The sequence below is a fragment of the Lithobates pipiens genome, unplaced genomic scaffold (assembly GCF_037356315.1).
Source record: "Lithobates pipiens isolate NorthernLeopardFrog02 unplaced genomic scaffold, aLitPip1_a1.2 Scaffold_18, whole genome shotgun sequence".
Lineage (NCBI taxonomy): Eukaryota > Metazoa > Chordata > Amphibia > Anura > Ranidae > Lithobates > Lithobates pipiens.
Genome location: NW_027507758.1, coordinates 642,032,428 through 642,057,267, shown reverse-complemented (window position 1 = coordinate 642,057,267; position 24,840 = coordinate 642,032,428). Strand labels below are relative to the sequence as shown.

General features: G+C 44.3%; 2 protein-coding genes across 2 annotated transcripts in view; one reads left to right on the top strand and one right to left on the bottom strand.

Moving 5' to 3' along the window:
- The window catches only part of LOC143986904 (uncharacterized), a 143,697-nt gene that overhangs the window by 66,700 nt on the left and 52,157 nt on the right, over positions 1-24,840 (bottom strand). Inside the window, exon 14 of the mRNA XM_077485312.1 lies at positions 16,916-18,045. Coding sequence (XP_077341438.1) covers positions 16,916-18,045 — 1,130 coding nt within the window. The remainder of the gene's footprint in view (positions 1-16,915; positions 18,046-24,840) is intronic.
- LOC143989711 (uncharacterized) lies at positions 1,142-3,835 on the top strand. The gene has a single exon (XM_077489985.1). It carries the CDS (start codon positions 1,694-1,696, stop codon positions 3,056-3,058), a length of 1,365 nt encoding a protein of 454 aa, XP_077346111.1. The 5' UTR covers positions 1,142-1,693; the 3' UTR covers positions 3,059-3,835.

Genomic DNA, 24,840 nt, shown 5'->3' with positions numbered 1-24,840 from the left:
AGATGATGTGTGGATTTTCTATGTGATGTCACAATAATAAATCTTCTATCTTACAGATGATATTCTCTCTCATTTTCTTGATTTAGAGTGGAGATCCAATGGATATAGAATTTGAGGTGAAATCAGAAGAAGAAGAGAGGTATGTGAGGGATGATCAGCAGTCTATGGAGGAGGATGGAATAACGGGGACATTTATAGAGGAGGACACTCCTACAGAGATCAGCACAGGTGGGTCATTAGCACTAAATACATCCCTCCACCCATACTGCTCACTGATTGGTCCAGAGTAGGGCGGGGACTGGGTGATGATCTTCCTTCTCTGTGCTGCCGACACAATTTATGGATCTAGACTGGATTTATGGAGATTCTGGAGTTCAGCTGACAGCAAAAGGTTGATTTTCACCATAAATGTTCCTCTACCTAGGCACCTTGGGCATGTGATTCGGGTTTTCTTCTCTATGCCCAGATATTGCATGATCTCCGACAGAACAATTCTCCCACGATTACTTGTTCTATTGTTCACGGTGTGCAGTCTCAGGAGATGGGAGGCAGTGGTGTGGGACCTAGACATGTGCATTTGTTTTCATCCGAATTTCAGGTATTTTAGTTTTGATAAACGATAACGAAAGTGCAGAATCGGAAAAACAAAAGATCCGACATAAATAAATGCTTTATTTTCGTTTCATTGTTACAACAGTTCGATATAGAATAGGAGATTCGATGTGACTCTGACAATAACAATCTGTGTCTATTGAACCTGTGGTCGAATGTGCCTAACCTTACCTCTGACACTGTGAGACTTAGACCATTCATTCAACATGAACGACAGAGATTCGACAAAGCAATGAAAAACACACACGTTTGTAATAATATTTGACGGAGCATCGAAACTGTACGACGCTGCAATCGTACATTTCCGGAGTCAAATTCTCCGCCTATAGGCTATATAGAGTTTAGCAGCTCCGTCAAATCTTCTTTATACATTCGACAGACACCATAAGCCTTCAAAGACAGATTCAACTGTAATTCATGTGGATTTTCGGACGAATGCAATTTTTGAACGAAAAACAAAATAAATAAAAACGAATTTCGGGAGTAACTAAATAAATGTATTTTTCGGACGAAAATGAAATTCCGAAACAAAATATTTCACTCTGCACGTCTAGTGGGACCTCTGCAACTTGTCTCATGTAATCATTTCATCTTCCACTGATTACTGAATACCAATATTATGAGTCCTGACCCTTACACTGTATACTTTATATTCTACATTACATACTCCTGACCCCTGCACTATATACTCTATGTTGTACATTACATACTCCTGACCCTTACACTGTATACTTTATATTCTACATTACATACTCCTGACCCCTGCACTATATACTCTATGTTGTACATTACATACTCCTGACCCTTACACTGTATACTTTATATTCTACATTACATACTCCTGACCCCTGCACTATATACTCTATGGTGTACATTACATCATTCTGATACTATATAGTCCTATCTGTTGTATCTTATACAATATGTTGTACATTACATAGTCCTGACTTCTGCTCTCTCCTCTCTATCCACTGCTATATATACACATAATATGTATTCTCTTTTGTTACACCCATTTCCTACCAGCTGGACATTTTATATCTGATGATGTGATTGGTTCCTGCTGTGCTCCAATCAGCTGATGTCTAGTAATAATCTTTGTATTTCTATTTTAGTAGATGGACGGGAGATGAGGAAAACCTCAGAGGATTGTCTCACTTTGTCTCCAGACTGTAAAGTAGAAGATGAGGACATCACACAGTATAGTCCAGGAGAAAACCCGACTACCTCAAATGTCCATCCGGCACCACACAGTGTAGATGGACCATCGTATTCCTCTTATCCTGAGGAACCTCAGACTGTGCGGGACGGGGCCGTCCTTCCAACAGAGAAGAGATTTTCCTGTACTGAGTGTGGGAAGTGTTTCCCTTTTAAATCCAAACTTAATAGACATAAAACATCTCACACAGGGGAGAAGCCGTATTCCTGTCCTGAGTGCAGGAAATGTTTTTCACAGAAGTCCAGTCTTTACACACATCAGAGATCTCACACGGGGGAGAAGCCTTATTCCTGCCAAGAGTGCGGGAAATGTTTTTCATGGAAGTCCAGTCTTTACACACATCAGAGATCTCACACGGGGGAGAAGCCATTTTCCTGTCCTGAGTGTGGGAAATGTTTTTCACGGAAGTCCCATCTTTACACACATCAGAGATCTTACACAGGGGAGAAGCCACATTCCTGTCCAGAGTGCGGGAAATGTTTTTCAGGGAAGTCTGATCTTTACACACATCAGAGATCTCACACAGGGGAGAAGCCATTTTCCTGTCCTGAGTGTGGGAAATGTTTTTCACGGAAGTCCCATCTTTACACACATCAGAGATCTCACACAGGGGAGAAGCCATTTTCCTGTCCTGAGTGTGGGAAATGTTTTTTACGGAAGTCCCATCTTTACACACATCAGAGATCTCACACAGGGGAGAAGCCATATTCCTGCCAAGAGTGCGGGAAATGTTTTTCATGGAAGTCCAGTCTTTACACACATCAGAGATCTCACACAGGGGAGAAGCCATTTTCCTGTCCTGAGTGTGGGAAATGTTTTTCACGGAAGTCCCATCTTTACACACATCAGAGATCTCACACGGGGGAGAAGCTATTTTCCTGTCCTGAGTGCAGGAAATGTTTTTCACAGAAGTCCAGTCTTTACACACATCAGAGATCTCACACGGGGCAGAAGCCGCATTGCTGTCCTGAGTGTGGGAAATGTTTTTTACAGAAGTCCAGTCTTTGCACACATCAGAGATCTCACACGGGGGAGAAGCCTTATTCCTGCCAAGAGTGCAGGAAATGTTTTTCACAGAAGTCCAGTCTTTACACACATCAGAGATCTCACACAGGGGAGAAGCCGTATTCCTGTCCTGAGTGTGGGAAATGTTTTTCACAGAAGTCCAGTCTTTCCAAACATCAGAGATCTCACACTGGAGAGAAGACATATTCCTGTCCTGAGTGAGGGAATTGTTCCTCACTGAAGTCCTGTCTTCCTGTACATCAGGGATCCCACACAACCCTCAAGGTGTATTAGTGCCTTGAGTGTGGGAAATGTCTTCTATATGAATGTTGCTGGACATCACAGCTCTCATGTGGGGAAGAAGCACACCCTGATATACACCTCAGATATACTCCATGGCTGATCTTCATCATGGAAGAAACAGTTGATAAGGAGATCAGAGATCACCAAAGACATGGATGAAGTGTTGTAAAAATACAATGGATGGGCGGCTCAGGTCTGGTAATGTACTTTTATGTCATGGCTTTCTTCCAGGTCCGCACCCATGCACGCGCACACCCAGAAACCTCCACTGTCATTGGCTGCAGGACAAGTTTGTCAGCAGGTCCCAGCCAATGATTTTGCCCCATACCCTGCGGATCACTGAGCTGGACATTTTATAGATAGGCAACTCCTATCCTCATATTGATTAGTGGTTGCAAATGAATAATAAATACTACAGTATGGAACAGACATAAAAGATACGTTCATCATCTTTCCAAATAACTGTTCTTATTTTATTATGACGCAATTGAAGGTTTTTATACACGTGATTATGTAGCTATCACATTAATATTACAATTGTACGTTTATGGTAACAAGGGCAACATAGTAACATAGGCAGGCTAATTCTAATCAGGACTCAAAAGAATGCAAACATGTACTGAAAACATTATTAGTGCCGTGAGGGCAATGTGCAATACATATACAATACAATTATATACAGAACTTACAAATTTCCATTACAGTCTCCTCTCTTTTGATCGCTAATCATACCTGCTATCACCTTTAACCTGGAACCTCCAAATGCTTGGGTGGAGGTAGTCCTGGCCAAAGAGGCAAAAACTCCATTGTGAAAAAATAATAGCTGAGCAGGTTTTTCATTACAAAATGACTTTTCATTGTGAAAAACAAATGATTGATAAGACATATTTACAGAGTACTGGCTGTACACTCCTGTGGCCAGAATGGCCTTCTAGCGTAATTGTTGGTATGCTGACTTATTAGCACATATAAACACAGACAATTCTACATAAAATGGAAGAAGTACAAAAGACAAATATGACTTCAACGTGGCTAAACTACCTTTCAAATATATATATATTTATCCCTTACAATTAAAGTATTTGAATAAATAGTATATATTTTTTTTTTTTTAAGTATTTATTGAGAAATAGAAAAAGAATAATACAAATGCAACAGATACATGCACAATAACGTAGGACCATCATCACAGATGAGGTACATAGATGAACAGATCGTACTCATACCATAGGCAGGAAAGAATTAAACCAGACAGAGAGCAGTGCAACTAGCACAACGGAGTAACGTTTTGACCTGTTACTAACTGGATGGATCCTGTAGTAAGGGTTAGTTACAATAGCAATATTTATATAGATATTGACATTTCCCGAGATTTTATTAAGTAACATATTATAAGATCTTGGGAAGCTAAAAGGTGAAAAAGAAAGAGGGAGGGGGGGGGGTGTGGGATTCTTGAAATACAGTCCCTGAGAGAGGAAGATCCAAGAGGCGGTCCTTTTAAGCAGTAGGTCGCTGGATGCAGGTTAGACTATAGATGGGGGGTGTGAAGCCCCCGAGCCTGATTGATGCGTACCGTAGTAGAAGAAGGTGAAGTGATCCATAGTGGTTATGTCTTCCGGAGGAAGAGTGGAGGACATGAAGGGAAGCCACATCGCATAGAAGCGAGATTTTGATTTTTCGTCCCGGAAGTTGGCGTTACATCGGTCCTTGTATAGGAGAGAGAGGAGTTCTCTTTGGATCTGGGCAACGGTGGGTAGAAGAGATGAAGTCCAAGTCTTTAGAATGGATCTCCTGGCAATTAGTAGGCATAGCAGAGACCAGTCCATGTGGGAGGGTCTAGTTTTTGTGTAGTTAGTGGGTACGGGACCCAAGATGTGGAGGAGGGGGTCCTTCGGTAGTTTTAGCAGAGTCACTTTGAAAATGTAAGAGAGGACCCGATCCCAAAAAGTGGAGATATAGGAGCATGACCAGAAGCGGTGGGCCAAGGAGGGTCTGTTTTGGAGACAGTGGGGGCATTTGGTACTGTCCAGATCGGTGTAGGAAGGGTAGATATGCCCTGTGGGCGATTTTCATTTGCGTTTCTCTCCATATCTCGTTTGGGGTAGGCGATGAACCATGTTGAGGCCTTGCAGAATTTTATCAACTATGTCCGGGTCAGGAAAATCTTTACCCCAGTTGGCGGCTGATGAGGACGTTAGTGGGGGAGAGGTTTTCTGGAGCAGGGGCTTGTAAATGTCCAATATTTTGTAGGTGTCATCCTTGAGCAGTCGATCCAGGAAGTTTGGAGTGAAACGTTTGCGTTCTTCGCTGCAGATATCCCTTAAGTAGCTGACGCATTGCCTGTGATGGAAGGCATGTGCTGGCGGAAGTGAAAATCTTTCCGCTATGGCTGAGAAGGGCAGTGGGTGACCAGACTCCAGATCGCAAAGCATGGCGAAGCTTGTAATACCTTTCTCTTTCCAGACACAGAATGGTTTGTGGAGTAGGCCAGACGAGAAGGTGGGGTTCCCTTGAATCGGAAGGTGTCTGGAGATAAAAGGGGGAGCTTAAGGCATTTCCTGGCTTCCCTCCGTGCAATGGCAGTATCCCTTAGTAGGAGATTATGTTGAAGCAGGGGTGGTATCGACTTCCACCTGCAGAGGAGGAGTGCTACCAGCGATAGCTGGGAGACCATGGCAGCTTCCATAGAAAAGTTTGAGTATCTTGAGGATTGGGAGATCCAGTCTAGGCCGGTTCTTAATAAACATGACAGGTTGTATAATCTTACATTAGGGAGACTAACACCCCCCTAGCGTCTGGGAAGATATAATTTCTTTAAGGCTATACGTGGACGTTTGCCCTGCCATATGAAGGATGAGAAGGCCGATTCCAGAATTTTTACATCCTTATGGAGAAGGAGCAAGAGGATGGTTTGTAGAGGGTATAATAACCTGGCAAAGCTAATCATTTTTACCAAGTGGCATCTTCCCAGGAGCGAGAGTCAGATCCATCCAGTTTACCATTTCCTGTGAAATTTTGTGATCGGGGGGATAATTGAGGTGATAGAGGGAGAAGGGCAACTTCCCTATTTTAATACCTAAATAGGTAATGTGGGAGCTAGCGACTGAGAAGATGGAATGTTGTGTCCAGGGGGGCTTACGAGTAGAGCCTAGCGGGAGAATTTTGCTTTTACCATAATTTATACGGAGCCCTGAACAGGATCTGAATATGTCAAAAACCTCTCTGATGGTAGACATGTCGGAAGAGGGATTCGACGTGAAGATAAGCACATCATCCGCAAAGAGGGATGTGCGTAGGTCATGTTGGCCTATGCGAATACTGTGTAGAGGGGCTTTTTGGATCAGATATCTGGATAGGGGTTCTAGGGCGATGTTGAAGAGGAGCGGGGAGAGTGGGCAGCCCTGGCGGGTACCTTTATGTAAGCGAAAGTCATCTGAGAGAAGCCCAGCTGCTACTAATTTAGCTGCTGGGGAAGAGTACATGGCTTTGATAAGATGGCAGAAGCGCCCCGTGAAGCCCATTTTGGACAGAGCCATGGAGAGCCACTCAAAGCTGACATTGTCAAAGGCTTTCTCCGCGTCTAACGTTATAATGGCAATGTCCCCTTCCGGGTTGTTCTTGGCATGTTCCAAAGCGAGCATGACCTTGCGGATATTCAAGGTGACAGTTCTGCCTTTCACAAAGCCAGATTGAGCAGGATGAATTAGGGAGGGGATAATAGCAGCTAGCCTTGTGGCAATGATTTTAAACAAGATTTTGACATCCAGATTGAGGAGGGAAATAGGCCTATAGGAGCCTGGGTCAAGGGGGTCTTTGCCTTTCTTGGAAAGGAGCTTTATAATGGCCTGATTGCCGGAAGGTAGATATGGGCCGTCAGACCAGATGCCATTATATACCTTATGGAGAGTGGGTTCTGTGATGGAGGAGAGGGTTTTGTAAAATTCGCTAGTGAAACCATCCGGGCCTGGTGCTTTGGATGGGGTTAGTTTGCGGATGGTGGAGGAGATTTCGTCAGGAGAGATGGGGGCATTGAGGGCTTCTAATTTTTCGGGGGTAACTTTAGGTAAGGCCACGTTAGCTAAAGAAAGAATGGGCAGAAGTGTTATTTATGGGGTCCGGGGGACATAAAGTGCCTTATAATATTTCAGCATCACCTCGTTGATCGCTTGCGGGGTGTTGTGCATTTTACCCTTCGCGTCCCTGAGGGATGTGATGTGGGTCGGGTGAAATGGGCCTTTGCAAAGTCTCGCTAAAAGTTTGCCCGCCTTGTTCCCAAACTTGTGAAGCGCTGCGTCGAATTGGGATCTTTTAGTGTGTTCGAGTGTGTCCGCCCACGCATCAAATGCTTTCTTGGCTGCCTGCCATTCAGATCTATTGTCGGGGGAGTCATTAGTGGAGAGGGATCTTTGGGCTAGATGTAGCCGCGCACTGGCCCGTTTGTAATGTGACAAGGCGTTTCTCTTAAAGGAGGTTGCATAAGAGATAATTCGGCCCCTGAGAAACGCTTTGCCAGCATCCCAGAAGAGGTTTGGGGAGTCAGAGTGGGGGGAATTTGCCTCCGAGTATTCACGCCAGGAATCTGCCATAAAGTGTTGGAAGTCAGGGTTATTATGGAGGTATGAGGGGAAGCACCACAGTCTAGGGTGGGGGGGAAGGTCAAGATTGTCAAGTCTTACTGAAATTGGGGCATGATCAGAGATGGCTATGTCAAGTACCTCTGCTTCAGACAGCATGGAGATGATATTATCAGAGCCAAAAAAATAGTCGATTCTCGAGAACACATTGTGGGGATGGGAGTAAAAGGTGAATTCCCGGTCCGTGGGGTGAGTGAGGCACCAGAGATCACAAAGGTGGAGAGACTCCATGGTGGAGGCAAAGTAGGTGGGAGCAGAGGGAACGCATCCCGACCTGTGGCGTTGAGGGGAGGATCTGTCATCTGTGTGGTGTAAGATGTCATTGAAGTCACTGCCAACTAAATGAGGGGCCTGGGTGGTGTGAAGAAGCCAAGAGGTCAGGTCACCATAGAAAGATTTGCCAGGGTTGTTAGGAGCGTAAACGTTCGTGATCGCTAGTTCTTTGGATCCCAGACGGACATGAACCGAGAGGAGCCGGCCCTGAGAGTCTGAGTGCGTAGACAGTACCTCGCATGGGAGGTTCTTGTGGATCAGCAGGAGAACACCCGCTTTACGGCCAGAGGCGTCAGAGCCTAAGACTTTGCCAACCCAAAGCTTTTTCATGCGATGATAATCTGGAGTGGTTAAATGAGTTTCCTGTAGTAGGGCAATATCTATCTTTAATCTTTTTAGGTGTCGGAGGACTTTCATTCTCTTATTAGGAGACCTAAGGCCTTTTACATTCCAAGAGATTATTCTCATGTCAGGGGGGTCGGGAAAAGGAATAGGGCCGATTTTATAAATTTGTTGCCAAATGGTGGGCGGAGTGGAAAGGACCGCGGATCAAGTAGGAAGGACCTGGTGGGACTGTGGGACGAGTTTAACACAATAGTTAGAGAGGGGGCATTGCCCACGAAAAAGGGTAGGGGGCAGGGGGGGGGCAAGAGAGGGAACCTGAACCAAGAACAGGAACATAAACAGTCGAGCGAACTTTGCTTTTTTCCCGCATGGAGTCACTGTGTAGGCCAGCCCCCAATACACGACCCTGTGATAAGGTGTAAAGGCGCCCGGGCGGGAAGTGTCTATTTGGGTACGACTATAAAGGACACGTGCCAGGGTATAGCTACAGACATACACAGTGAGTCCAGGGGGAGCATATTACAGTCAGACATGCGGATAAAGTAACACAAACAGATGTACAATGAATACCTTGAAATGAAAAGACCCAAGGGAGTAGAGTGTTTAACACATATAACATAATATATAACATATCACATATATTATATATTATATAACATGGCCGGAATACAGCAGGATTATATCTGGCCGAGGCCAGGGTGCAGAGCAGGGGAGTGGTAGCAAACTGAGACGTTAGTGCGTCTGCCACAGGAGTGCAGAGCCTAAGGTCGACGGAGGCAAGGGATGCCTGATTGATCAGCAAACATACCCGAAGGTAAACAACATAGAGTAAAATAACTCACAAAACAGTGCCAGACTGGTAGCCCTGGTGTGAAAGTCACCGAGGAAGTGGAGAGAAGATGATCCAAGGTGGCCGGTATGTCATCAACGAGGGGTGCCACGATGATGGTGGTCCGGGGCAGAAGATCTGAAGCGTTTCGGAGAATCCTTTCGGGGACTCCTTTGATCCAGGGAGCAGTTGAGCGATGAGGACTTGGAAGGGGTATGAGGGTGCGTACCCGGTTGAAGAGAGCGGAGGAAGGCCTCCGCCTCGGAGGGATCCTGAAAGGTGAGTTGGTTGCCGTTTGGAGCCTTGAGGCGAAGGAAAGCCGGAAAGGCCAGGGAGAACTTGAGTTGCATTTTGAAAAGTTCCGTGCACACCTGCTGAAATGCTTTTCTTTTCTTCGAAACCTCAATGGAGTAATCGGCAAAGATCAGGACCCTAATTCCATCGATTTGGAGAGAGCGAGTTTGCCTGAACTTTTGCAGGATCAGGGCCTTGTCGGAATAGTTGAGGTATTTTGCGATAATAGGCCTAGGGGATTTGTGTTCAGGTGCAGCGGGTCCCATACGGTGGGCCCTTTCTATCGTGCAGGGGCCTGGGAGGCCCAGGGCTTCTGGGATATGCATGGCACACAAGTCAGTTAACTCGGAGGTTTGTAGCGACTCTGGGATACCTACAAATCGCAGGTTGCTCCGCCTGGTCCTATTTTCCAAATCGTTGAGTTTCTGTAAAATGTACTGGTTTGTTCTGTCTTAGGAGCGCTCCGTGGCTTGGGCCTGATATAGTTCCTCTTCCATATCGGACAAGCAGTGTTCCAGGTCATTCAGTCGGGTAGTATGCTCACCTATTTGAGTCTTGAACTGTTGCATGCCTGCATTCACGGCCTTTTCCACAGATGCAGCTATCATGGGTGACAGGAGAGCAGCCACAGCCTGAGCGATGTGCTCTGTAGTGTTATCCCTAGCTGGCTGTGTGGAGGCAGTGCCCTGTAATGGTGGGGCATGGTGTGAGGCTAAAGGTTGTGGAGAGAGAGGGGAGGCAGAGTCACTGCTCACCTCCATGTCCGCTGCGAGTTGTGTGGAGAAGGAGCCGAGTAGGCCGAAGCCGGGGTCTCGATTTGCGGAGGGGCCGCGGACGGCGCCGAATGTGCGTGCGTTCCGGTTTTCTCCACAAACCGGTCCATGGACAGGGGGAATGATTCCCAACAGGGTTTGAGCAGATGTCTAGCCACTCAGCGGAATTTATAGGCCGGTTTAAGGTCGTGCTGCGGGAGCCGAAGTGAAGGGCAGTCACGGAAGTAATAAATAGTATTCTAGACTGTGATTCCAAGAGGGAAACAAATCAAACACAGAGATTTCTTAATTTAGTAATTAGTAATTTTTGCAGTGTCTGGTGTGGATCCCGATGCATTTTCCTTCAAGTTTTGCACAACTTGTACATGAAATAGATGCTGTATTGAGTCTCCATATATATATATGTCTCTTAACCATCCACAAGTCACCTGAGTTTAGTTTTAGATCCTTACAAACTTTTGGGATCTGGATTTGAGGAGAAAACACATAAATGAGTTTGTTAAAAACCTGAAAATATCAGCAACATTCTCTGTGAGATCCGAATGGAGGACTTCCGCTGCTGAGACAAAATATAAGCAAGTGAGTAACACACTCCCAAACCAAATCCCATAGGGAGAGAGTCCAACATCCCCTTAGGGGCTTAATAAAATATAAGAAAACATTCAGGGAAAAGTTTTCTAGTTTCTTACTCTACTTTGTCCGCTACATTGTAGGCAGTAGGGGGTGTAAAAATAAAACCTCAAAACTTCTAGTAAGGACTCCCCTATAAAAATGATTTCCTCTGTTACTCTCTGTAGATTCTGCACTCTGTACTTACAAACTACTTCTGATAACACTTTTTACTGTGGCCTTTGCAGTAGCATTTGTCACTGGACATCCAGAAAACATGTCCATACAGACAAAATACATACTCGTAGAATCCTGACTTGGGCATCTGGATATATCTTTTTGTAATCTCTGGAAGGGATGTTCAGCTTTTGGTAACAGGTAAAACAAGAAGTGGTATGTTATAAAAACAACTGTGGAGAACCCTGGCTCTATCCCACGCTCATTTACTAAGGCAGCCATAACTGCTTGTGACTAATGGCACGGTCCATGTGTCAAGCTGGAGGGAAAAGAGTGGCTGGCAGACATAAATGATCACCTTTTCCAAAGTCCTGTTTTATAAGAAGTTGCCCTCTGTGGAACACTTGTGCTTCTCGTTCTGGGGTCCTTAAAGTTGAATTATTAATCCCAGCTATACTGGGCCAGAACTAGGGTGGAATCTGTGAGTTGCAGACCCAGCAAGTGTCCGGGGCTGTAATGCAGCATCCTTAGTCGCCTGGTCTGCTTTCATGTGCGAGTTTTCATGTTAAGATGGTTACCTCAGCAAGAATCTGGAAGGTTGAAAACAGCCAATCAAATTAACTTAGCATGCTTGATTGGTTTACCTGCCAAAGCCAAAACAAACTTTTGGCCCTTCAAATGGAACCAATAGCTCTCCATATCTCGACTATCTATATAAATATACACTCTTTTTATAGCTCACAGGCTTTGCTAAAACATGGAGCTCTGCTTCTTGAGCTGGGGAAAAAGGATCCAATGACTCTGAATACAGAGTATCCTTCTGGCTGATAAACTGCATACTCGGTATGGGTATTGCCATCCTCAGTATAAAACCGGGATCACATCTACAAAAAAAAAAATATCCGGGTCTTCGGGAAGTGTGTCCTGCACTGGGCTCACGGCAGCTGATTCCTACGTCATCAATTTAACAGATGTGGTTTTCCTTTGTCTCCAGCCTCCTCCAATAGAGACAATAAGGTGTCTGGATTCAAATGTATACATTTTTCATTGTTAGATTTGTACATAAACAAACAAAATCATATTTGAACCTTTCATTAGACAAACATTTAGTTAGCTGTATATTTGCTGCGCAGAATGTCGGACCATTAAAAATTAAATATTTGACCAAAATAATGTCTGTAACTTTGTATAATATCACCTTTACATAAAAGCTACAGCTCTGATATATTGGGGTGAACCCTTCATTACTGGGTCCAGCTTCCCTAAATATATTACAATGGCTTGTTTTCTATCATGCTGTTTGTGTAGGAACTCCTGTTTCATGTTTCAAAAATAAAACTTTTTCCTGACAATATTATAATAAATGATAACAATACCCTGCGGTCATAGAGACATCTCCATTAATCCAAAATATTCTTCTGCTTATACCCACTGCACTTACAAGAAAAGGGGCACATCATTTCACAATCCACACATTCTGCTTTGGATTTCAAAAATAAACAAAAACAAAAGGACCAACAATCTGTATGATGGACCAGAAAGCTCTCAGCCACATCAAAAACTATAAAACAACTGGTTGCAGGAGGGATCTATCCTAACAGGGTGTGTGGACTTGATGTGATGGATCTTTTATATTTAAATTGTATTTATTATTACTCTCACATCATGGACAGCATATCAAGTTATTATCAGACTTATAGATTTCATGTTTGTAGAAAAACTTCTTATGTATCCCATCCATTTTGGCTTTGTTAAATATTATGGCTGCTGTATTCCAAATAACAACCTCATCTTAATCTTTTTTTCTCTCATAAATGTAAAATTACAAAACTGTTATCTTAATCTAAACTAATTTCATTTTACAAATTTCCCCAATAACCTGGATTTCATTTCCAACCAAAGGTTGTCTAAACCAGTTACAATATATCTATATTATTAATAAAATTGTTAAACTCATATCAGAAATGAATACTCAAGTGATTATCTCAATATCATACCCTAATACTAATATATATCCACAGCTATATTTCCCTAAAGGAGGACATTTTACTTAAATTCCCTGTTTCAAATGCATTGTTTCCACTATAAAAGGATATTCAATTTGTGTAATACACGGTTAAATGTAACCTTCATTTTACCATGTTTAGAAAACAGATTGAAAATAATTGTGATCACATTGTTTATCATTAAATTAACCCGACACATTTTGTTATACATTTTTTGTCTAAAAAACAGAAATTGGCATGGTGTCCTTCCAGCTTATCACTGATATCTCATCCCAGCTACATTCTTTCATGAGAGCGCAAAGGAGGGGGGTCACATCTGCATACATGACACATACAAGAGATAGAACTAAAGGTTCCAGCATTCACACACATATATCAATATCTCTCTAAAATCACTTACATTTTCCCCATTAGTACACAACACATGCATATCATTCTCTCACTTTCTTTTAACTCTCTTTAATATTACCCTGCTTAAATTCTGCTTTCCTTATTTTGTTCTGATATCCTTTGCATCCCATGTATTGTAATCTCATACTTCACATACTCTAGCTTCTATGATCAGTAGGGCAGCCATAATGCTCATCCCGTCTTCCCTCTCTGACAACATATACAGTATTCTGTTTTACCTCTCATTTCTCTGTTTTAACTTTATTAGTTGTAGTGCCTGACCCCAAAGTCATCCCACAACTTAACATTGAAATGTTGAGTTGCATCTTGATATAGTGCAGTAATTTACCCTGCAGGGTCCCGATGCACTTACACACATATACACACACTAGGGCCAATTTTATAGACAGGATCTGATTAACCTACCAGCATGTCTTTGGAGTGTGGGAGGAAACCCACGCAGGCACAAGGAAAAAATGCAAACTCCAGGCAGATGATGTCATGGTTGGGATTTGAACCAGCGACCCTATTGCTGCTAGGTGACTACACTACCCTGCACCACTGTGCTGACCATAGAAAATAAAATGTCCCTTTCTGTCTAGTGTTAATTGTCACCCTTGATCCATCCTGCTCACATAGATAGCCATTTCTCTAGCTGTTTACTCTGCATGATTCTTAGTACCTGTGGACTTTAGTGGTAACCCAGTTACCCATTATGGATCCCTGTCCACTCTAACCATTTATCTGGGGGCTCAGTATGGGCCGAACCGCACCTACAGTTCATATATTTTATAGCGCTCCTCTTGCACTGGCCATTTTTGAGGGTCTCTTACTCTTCATTCCCTTACTTAATTTAATGCCCATAATGGCTGGCCAGTCTTCTCTCTTCTCTACTTGTGCCTCTACCCTCTAAACCACTTTATCTAGCAGATGAGTACTACATATACCTGTGAACAACAATATTATTTCCCTTTCTTATCTATAACACTCCGATGAACAGTAGACAGTGACAACATAACATATAACCACCGATCAATACAGTTCGATTAATGGGAGTAAAATAGGTACCCTTTGTCCTAAAAATGCCTTACTGATCAAGGAAGTCTGATAACTCAAATGCAAGCAAAAGGCTGATTAACAGAAATTCCCGGATCGTCTCAAGCTCCTTGCTTCGGATTCTCAGAGTCACCTGTAAATCCCCCTCCTAGGCAAAGCTCGCCATCTGACATGGAAATTTATAGATAGCCATCTTCTATCCTCATATTGATTAGTGGTTCTAAATTAATAACTACTGCAGTAGGGAATAGACACAAAAGATACACTCTGCATCTTTACAAATAACTGTTCTGCTTTATTATGATGCAATTAAAGTTTTTTTTACACATTATAACATAGGTATCACATTAAAATTACAATTGTACATTTATGGTAACAAAGGGCGTAACGTAGGAAGGCTAATTCTAATCAGGACTCGAAAGAATGCAAACATGTAATTATTAGTGCTGTGTGCAATACATACAAAATAGAATACAATTATACTGTATACAGAACTTACAAATTTCCTTTACAGTGATAACACAACATATAAATCTACATTACATTAATGTGGATATAACAGATAAGAAGACTATAACCTCAAGCTTTAGTTTAAAATACCAATGTATATAACTCAATAACCCCTTTATAAGTATTTAACAGCTTTTTAGAGGCTTAGCATAATATAAAAAAAAACAACCAAGTGTGGATTTTAAACACCTAAGACTTCATCCCCAACAAACAGATCTGAGCCTCTGGTTCATTGATTTGCTGAGGCAACCATCATTATGGTCTGCAAGGTGGAATTATTCAGAGTGTTTTTTTCTTGTCCCAATGGAAGTGAAGCTATAGTATTTTAGTAGTTTGGCAGTAAAGAATTTGTACAAGAGGAGAAGGAGCAACAGTCTGCAGAGAAGTTATACACAGGAAGGAGACTGGGAATGCTAGGTGTGCATCATTTTGCAAGGCCAAGGCTGCTAAATAATGTCTTACAATATACTAAATGCTATGGGCATCTCATATCCTCCTTTATCCCACCCAAGTTGTATCCCGCAATAAACGTAACAAAACTACGTAAATGTAAAGTAGTGAGCGTACAGCTTGTATAACAGTGTAAATTTGCTGTCACCTCAGAATAACTCACACACAGCTGGCAACAAAAGTGAGTACACCCCTAAGTGAAAATGTTGGTGTCCACCTGCGGTATAGCGTGGTCCTTTGCCCCATGGGGTCCCGATGCACTTACAAACACATACACATACAACATACACATATTTGGCCATTTTTTTTTTCAACAGGATCTAATTAACCTACCAGCATGTCTTTGGAGTGTGTGAGGAAACCGGAGTTCCCCTGAGGAAACCAACACAGGCACAGGGAGAACATGAAAATTCCAGGCAGATTGATTACCAGTACAGGTCCATCAGCGATGATTGCCAGGGATGACAATCAGTGCCCATCAGTAATGTCTGTCAGTACTTCCTCATCAGTGCTGCATATTAGTGCCTCCTCATCAGTGCCCATCAGTGAAGGAGAAGAACTTATTTATTTACATTTATTAACATAAAACTGAAAAAAAAATATTTTACAGAATTTTCTGTCTTTTTTATTTGTAGGGCATAAATTATAAATGCCAGAGGTGATCAAATACCACCAAAAGAAAGATCTATTTGTGGGAAAAAATATTAATGTCATATGGGTACAGTGTTACATGACTGCGCAATTGTCATACAAAGTGTGAGAGCGCTGAAATCTGAAAATTGGCCCAGGCAGGAAGGGGGTGAAAGTGTCCGGTACTGAAGTGGTTAAACATGTGGGCAAAAAAATAAAAAAAAATCGTCTCTGGCAGTGAAAGGATTAAAGGAAAACGTTCACCTTCGGGAAGATGTTACATGTTCCTATAGCGGCTCAGCGATCCAAGCCCTCTGTGACAGCAGTGTGGGGAAAAGCCCCCCATACCAGCTGTCACTTTATGAAAAGAGCGCGGCCGTGCCATTCATTCACAGAGTTCTGTCCTTTGCCGATGTCGGCTTGTAGTTTTCAATTAACTCCCACACCACTGCTGAGCTCTCTGGTAGATGAGGAACAAGGAGATTGTCATAAGGGTCAAGGAGATTGGGACCTCAATTTAGTCCCTTGGGCAAGTATTTCTTTTTAAATGTCCACACCCCTGGAACTTTTTCTTACATGATGACGATCAGTCATGGAGTAGATCTGAGGTGTATATCACGGTGTGCTTCTTCTCCACATGAGAGCTGTGATGTCCAGCAACATTCATATAGAAGACATTTGCCACACTCAAGGCACTAATACACCTCGAGGGTTGTGTAGAAACCCTGATGTACAGGAAGACAGGACTTCAGTGAGGAACAATTCCCTCACTCAAGACAGGAAAGTGTCTTCTCTCCCATATGAGATCTCTGATGTCTGTAAAGATTGGACTTCTGTGAAAAACATTTCCCGCACTCAGGACAGGGATACGGCTTCTCCCCCGTGTGTGATCTCTGATGTGTGAAAAGATGGGACTTCACTGAAAAACATTTCCCACACTCAGGACAGGAATACGGCTTCTCCCCTGTGTGAGATCTCTGATGTGTGATAAGATGGCACTTCATTGAAAAACATTTCCTGCACTCAGGACAGGAATATGGCTTCTCCCCCGTGTGAGATCTCTGATGTCTGTAAAGACGGGACTTCTCTGAAAAACATTTCCTGCACTCGGGACAGGAATACGGTTTCTCCCCTGTGTGAGATCTCTTATGTATGGAAAGACTGGACTTCTGCGAAAAACATTTCCTGCACTCAGGACAGGAATACGGCTTCTCCCCTGTATGAGATCTCTTATGTGTGTAAAGACTGGACTTCTGTGAAAAACATTTCCCACACTCAGGACAGGAATACGGCTTCTCCCCTGTGTGAGATCTCTGATGTGTGTAAAGACTGGACTTCTCCGAAAAACATTTCCCACACTGAGGACAGGAATAGGGCTTCTCCCCTGTGTGAGATCTCTTATGTATGTAAAGACTGGACGTCTGTGAAAAACATTTCCCACACTGAGGACAGGAATAGGGCTTCTCCCCTGTGTGAGATCTCTTATGGGTGTAAAGATGGGACTTCTGTGAAAAACATTTCTCACACTCAGGACAGGAATACGGCTTCTCCCCCGTGTGAGATCTCTGATGTGTGTAAAGATGGAACTTCACTGAAAAACATTTCCCACACTCAGGACAGGAATACGGCTTCTCTCCTGTGTGAGATCTTAGATGCACGTCAAGTTTGGATTTAGAAGGGAAACACTTCCCGCACTCAGTACAGGAAAAGCTCTTCTCTGTTGGAAGGATGGCCCCGTCCCTCACAGTCTGAGGTTCCTCAGGATAAGAGGAATACGATGGTCCATCTACACTGTGTGGTGCCAGATGGACATTTGAGGTAGTCGGGTTTTCTCCTGGACTATACTGTGTGATGTCCTCATCTTCTACTTTACAGTCTGGAGACAAAGTGAGACAATCCTCTGAGGTTTTCCTCATCTCCCGTCCATCTACTAAAATAGAAATACAAAGATTATTACTAGACATGAGCTGATTGGTTCCCCTAAACCAGGACTCCGCCCACATCAGGCAGCTTTGTCTCTGAGGATCTTACAATTCCCCCCTCAAGGTAACTAGTAAATGGGTCCTCTGTAGGATGGGAACTAATGATTATTTTCATAATTGATTAGTTGCCCGATTATTGTTTTAATCGTCTAATTGGATTAAAACCTCAGAAAACAGGTTGGTGTATAATTGAGTTAATATTCCTGAATATCTATATACAGCAGTAAATATAAATATCCAGATATATAGTTGGATATTTAATCCACTCTGAGAATAACAGACAGATAGATGTATTATTAGAGGGAGAATCTGCTACATATCAGAATCAGAGATCAACATTATTAAAATGTAAAAAAGAGGTAAAGCGCTGTTTTGCAGATGATCAGACAGGAGTGTGATATAATATGATGGATGACAGACTCCCTTGTCATAGACAGGTAGGTGGGTACAAGCTCCCTGCACCTGATGTCACTTATGCTGGCCGAACACAAACACATTATTCTTTCAAAAAAACATTCATCCAATTTTCTAACCATTAGTGGGTCAAATCGGCGTTCATTTTCCACCACAGTGACGGGAAAATACAAAGGAGCAGAACAGAAAACTTTTCTCAATCGAACAAATTTTTCACATCGTGTGTGTGGTTTGAGTGTGATATCCCCAAGAAAAAGTGTGTGATAAGGAGCTGGATGATGGGACAGATCTAACTGCAGTTTAAATGTATGCAGAGAGCAGAGGCTTGGAGGATTAACCCCTGCAGCACTGGATGAGAGGCAAAAGCCTGTTTTTTTTTTCATTACCACTATCTCCTGCTTATCAGCCATGCAAATTGGATCTGAGCCAAAGTGGAAGACAAGCGGATGCAGTTGGTAGCTTTAAGGATGATAAGCTAACAATATATAGCACCAAAACCTGATCCAGTCTGTTCTTTTAGTGTACAGGTAGAACATTGCATTACTGGTGTTTCATAGCTTGAGAGACTTTTTGAGGAAACCCCTCAGCTGTATTTCCTATTGCTAATCTTGCCATATATACGCCACAGGTTAAATATACCAAACCTAGTAAATCCAACATGAGCATTATCTCCCTCTATTACCCTGGACTTAGCAGATTTATTGGATATCATTTCCATCCTATTCTCAGTAGATCTAACAAAACTCCTCCTCTCCCCACTATCTCCCGGCATAGATTTTGGAAACTGGACTGTGAAGAGTAATCCTCTTGAACTGTGGTGGATCACTTTTCTCCCCTCTCCACCTTGGAAATTTATTTATTTTAATATATTTATTTATTTTTCTTGTCTACTGGTCCAGCGTATTACGTTATTTAGGTGGCAGGCTTTAGGGGACAGCGGAGGAGGGGAAAAAGGGGGATTGAGATAAATATTTTTCGGGAATTAAACCACCCGACTATATGTTATTATGCCATTGCAGCGCACCACAAAAGTAAGCCAGGCAGCAGCAGCTAAACTGGGAAATTTGCGCACGCGCAAGGTCAACTTTCTGAGCAGAGCTCCCCTAAAAATAACAGAATTTAGCATGTTGTCCAAACCACAGACCGGGGCCCCTGCTCCCATCACAAGAAAGAGTCAGGGACATGGACAGGTAACTCCTGTAAAGGTAGTGCATCCCCCTGTGGGAAACCCTTTGGTGGGAGAGGATGGAGGATGCTCAAAATCGGTCATTATCACCAACTAAAATGGTAGCTTTGGGGGAAGCAGAACCATCATTGAGGGAAGTACTGAACCCAATTAACTCTTGTAAAACTTCCATAAATTAAATGTTTACCCAGCTTCAAACTATTCAGGAAGACATGTCCCTCGTTAGGCACGACATGCAAAAAGTATGCGAAAGGACTACCGCCCTCGAGGGGAGGGTCAGCCTATTAGAGGACAACATGCACCCTCTTAAACGGGAGATGAGGACTATAAGGGAACAAATGGCTAACTACCAGATAAAGATCAATGAAATGGAGAACAGGATGCGAAGGAAGAACTTGAGGATAGTGGGACTCCCAGAACATAGTGAGGGTACAGATCCCACCACATTTTTGGAAAAATGGTTTAAAGACTTATTTGGAGAACAGTCCTTCTCACCCCTTTTCACGCTGGAAAGAGCTCATAGGACCCCCTCTAGACCTCCCCAATCAGGAGTCCCTCCTAGACCCTTATTGGTAAAACTGCTTTAAGATAAAGTAACTATATTAAATAAAGCCAGAGAAATGGGTAATATTCTTCACAATGGCAATAGCATCTCATTGATGTACCCAGATTTCCCACCTGATCTGCAAAAAAGAAGGGCTAAGTTTGGAGAAGTCAAACGCAAATTGCAACGATTAAAATTGAACTATGCACTGCTATACCCGGCAAGACTTCGTATAAACCCCCCCGGGGGGACTGTGTTTTTCGATACCCCGGAGGGAGTGGAGAACTGGATAGTAACCTATAGTGGGAGACTGTAGACCAATCTGACTATATTGCCCTGGACTTTTATTAGCAATATGATTTTGTTTAAGACACAAACCACTACACTGTTGAATAATGAGGAGGGTGTTGGTGGTGGAAAGGGGGAGGGAATAACGAGCATACCACCCCATGTTTCTAAGGGGTGGAGCAAAGAGTTCTCTCTATTTGTGTTGTCTGTTTTGTTACGTTTGTCTTGTCTTGTTTGTTTATTTTATTAAATGTGAGTTGTATGGTTTTCTGAGGGGGGGTGGGATAGGAAGGGAAGAGTGTGAGAACACAAGTTTAAAGTTGATAAAACTTAAATTGATAGATGAATGTAAAGGTCACATTAGGAAGCCCCAAAATAGGCCCAGTGGGCAGGTGAATGGTGTGCACGGGTGTATGAGATGGAACAAGTGGGTTGCTTGGTACAAAAGACTGTGTGAACACAATTATAGGCATGAGAGGAGGTACAGATGTATGGGATGGAATGAGTGGTGGGTCTGGCACGAAAGTTTGTTCGATTTAAATTACAGGTATGAGAAGAGACACTATGGAGTCACAAAAAATGATACGAGAAAACCATATACATTTGAAAAGGCACTGGTTAGATTCACTAAAAAATTAAACTATGATAGTTATGCGCACCCAGGTTAAAAAATTTATTTTGTGCTCATGGAATGTCCGGAGAATGGGAGATACAGAGAAAAAAACAGCAGTCCTCCTGATTGCAAAGACATACGAGGTGGCTATCCTCTGTTTGCAGGAGATATATCTTACTAAAATCTCTATTCCCCAATTGAGATGGAGGAACTACAGCACACAGTTCCATTCAGTACACACCTCCTATTCTAGGGGAGTGAGTATATTTGTTAGATCAGGGGTGACTTTCTCTTGTATGCAGGCTAAGGTGGATGAATATGGGAGATTCATTTTTTTATTTTGTAAGATTGAGAACAGAGTCTGTGTATTGGCAAATGTGTACCTCCCTCCACCCTTTAACGTTTCAATCCTTTGTGAGCTTGCAGAGTTTGTTGTGGATAAGCCGAGAGTGCCGGTGATAGTAACGGGGGACTTCAATATGGTAATGGACCGGAGACTAGACAGGGACACTAACGGGTGGTGTCACGATTGCCGGCTCCCCGATTTTTTAGGGGAGACAGGATTGTGGGATATCTGGAGAATACGGAACCCGGAGGCCCGACAATACTCGTGCTTCTCCAGGACACATTCGACACTCTCCAGGTTCGACCTAGTGCTGGGAAATGATGTCTATCATAAGGAATGTGAACTACAGACCAAGGGGTCTGTCGGACCATTCCCCAGTGACCATATCACTAGAGCTGGGCGAGTGTAACCATCCTGGGGAGTGGAGGATAAACCCATTTTGGATCAAACTGATGGAGGATCCGAACGAGATATTGGCATTAATGGGGGAGTTTCTCGATTTGAATAGAGGTACCGCCTCAGAAGGAATAGTGTGGGACACTCTGAAGGCTTTCCTAACAGGCATAATGATCCAACAGATCTCAAAAAAAAAACAGACTAAGGACTGGGAGAGACTAATAGGGGAGAGGGTAACTACAGCAGAGGAACAGTATATCAATGACCCAACACCGGATAAACTTAGGAAATGGATAGAGGAACAACAAAATTATCGATTAATGACTCTTAGAAAAATAGAGAATAAACATCTCTTCCAGAAACAATTTGCCTTTGGAGAGGGGGAAAGTGCAGGACGTATGCTGGCACAATTAGTTAGGGTGAACTCCCCCCCATCCCTTATAACCACGATAACTATAGGAGATGGAAGGGTATCCTCATATACTCCAGAAATAGTGGGCAAGTTTAAAGAATATTATGAGGACTTGTATAGATCACAACAGGAGGAAATGGGGGATGAAATGGACAGCTTTTTCAGGGATCTGAATTTCCCCTGTCTTGATGAAACAGATAGAACTGAGTTAGATAGACCTATAACGATAGAGGAAATACAAAGGGTCACTATTGAGATGGCGCAACAGAAATCCCTGGGCCCAGACAGACTCCCGACCGAGATATATCGGCAGTATGAGAAGGTTTTGCTTCCCGAGCTTTTGAGGGTATTTAATTGGTCATTAATGAGGGGAGAGCTCCCCTCATCGATGATGGAATCCACCATAATCAACATACACAAGGAAGGTAAAGACCCACTTGATCCTGCCTCATATAGGCCTATCGGTTTATTAAAAACTGACATAAAAATACTGGCAAAGGTCTTGGCGGCTAGGATGAACAAGGTTATACTGAAACTCATCTACCAGATCAATCAGGTTTTATATCCGGAAGAACTACTGAGGCCGCGTACACACGGGCGGATTGTCTGCCCAACTTAGTCCCCGACAGTCCGCTGGTGTGTGGGCTTCAGCGGACTTTTTCAGCGGACAGTCTGGCGGACTAAGTCTTTCGGAATGTTGGAAAGACTGTCCGTCGGACTCGCATTTCAGCGGACAGTCCGCCCGTGTGTGTGCCAGTCCGCCGTACTTTTGAAATGAGCGGACTTTTCCCGCCCGGAGAAAAGTCCGCTCATTTCGAGCGGGTATCCAGGTAGGCGGGGCCCGCGACGGAGACGTCGCTGTCTCCGCCGCCTGGTATGGACTTAAAGGGGAACCCCAACGCCGGAAAAAAATCGGCGTGGGGGTCCCCCCAAAGTCCACAACAGACCCTTGTCCAAGTACGCTACCCGGCCGGCCAGGAAAGGGGGGCGAGCGAGCGCCCCCCCCCCCTCCTGAGCCGTACCAGGCCGCATGCCCTCAACATGGGGGGTGCATTGGGGAAGGGGCCGCGCGGCCCCCCCATGCCAAAGCACCTTGTCCCCATGTTGATGAGGACAAGGGCCTCTTCCCGACAACCCTGGCCCTTGGTTGTCGGGGTCTGCGGGCGGGGGGCTTATCGGAATCCGGGAGCCCCCTTTAATAAGGGGGCCCCCGGATACCGGCCCCCCACCCTATGTGAATGAGTATGGGGTACAATGTACCCCTACCCATTCACCTGTGAAAAAATGTACAAAAAAAAACAACACAGGGTTAAAATATTTTATTGCACAGCTCCGGGGGTCTTCCGTCTTCGGGGGTCTTCTCGCCGGACTCCTCCGCTATCTTCTTGTAGCTCTTTTACTAGCGGAGGAGTCCGGCTTTCTTCCTCCCCGCCGGCCTCTTCTCCCGACTTCGGGGGTCTTGTCCCCCTCTTCGGTTCTTCTGCCGGGCCACCGCGCCTTCTTATAGCTCTTTTTTCTTCTGTCGCCGCCGCCTTCCGTTCTTCTTCTTCTTCTTCTCCAGGAGATGTTGCCTCGACGATCTCTCCGGCCGGAATGCCAGAGCCGCGCTGCGTGGCCACTTATATAGGGACAATGGGGCAGTGTCACATGGCTTTATGTCACATGGGTTGGTGTCACATGGTGACCCCGCCCCCTTACGATGTCATAGTCCCCATGTGCCATCAACCCATGTGACCAGCCCATGTGACATATACCATGTGACACCGCCCCATTGTCACTATATAAGTGGCCGCGCAGTGCGTCCCTGGCATTCCGGCCGGAGAGATCGTCGAGGCAACATCTCCTGGAGAAGAAGAAGAAGAAGAAGAAGAAGAAGAACGGAAGGCGACGGCGGCGACAGAAGACCGGGCCACCGCCTGTAAAAGAGCTATAAGAAGGCGCGGTGGCCCAGCAGAAGAACCGAAGAGGGGGACAAGACCCCCGAAGTCGGAAGAAGAGGCCAGCGGCGAGGAAGAAAGCCGGACTCCTCCGCTAGAAAAAGAGCTACAAGAAGATAGCGGAGGAGTCCGGCGAGAAGACCCCCGAAGATGGAAGACCCCCGGAGCTGTGCAATAAAATATTTTAACCCTGTGTTGTTTTTTTTGTACTTTTTTTCACAGGTGAATGGGTAGGGGTACATTGTACCCCATACTCATTCACATAGGGTGGGGGGCCGGTATCCGGGGGCCCCCTTATTAAAGGGGGCTCCCGGATTCCGATAAGCCCCCCGCCCGCAGACCCCGACAACCAACGGCCAGGGTTGTCGGGAAGAGCCCCTTGTCCTCATCAACATGGGGACAAGGTGCTTTGGGGTGGGGGGGCCGCGCGGTCCCCCCTTCCCCAAGGCACCCCCCATGTTGAGGGCACGCGGCCTGGTACGGCTCAGGAGGGGGGGCGCTCGCTCGCCCCCCCTTTCCTGGCCGGCCGGGTAGCGTGCTCGGACAAGGGTCTGTTGTGGACTTGGGGGGGACCCCCACGCCGATTTTTTTCGGCGTTGGGGTTCCC

Bases quoted from the DNA above. Each gene is read 5' to 3' on its own strand.
- LOC143989711 (XM_077489985.1), top strand. From the start codon at position 1,694: ATGTCTAGTAATAATCTTTGTATTTCTATTTTAGTAGATGGACGGGAG.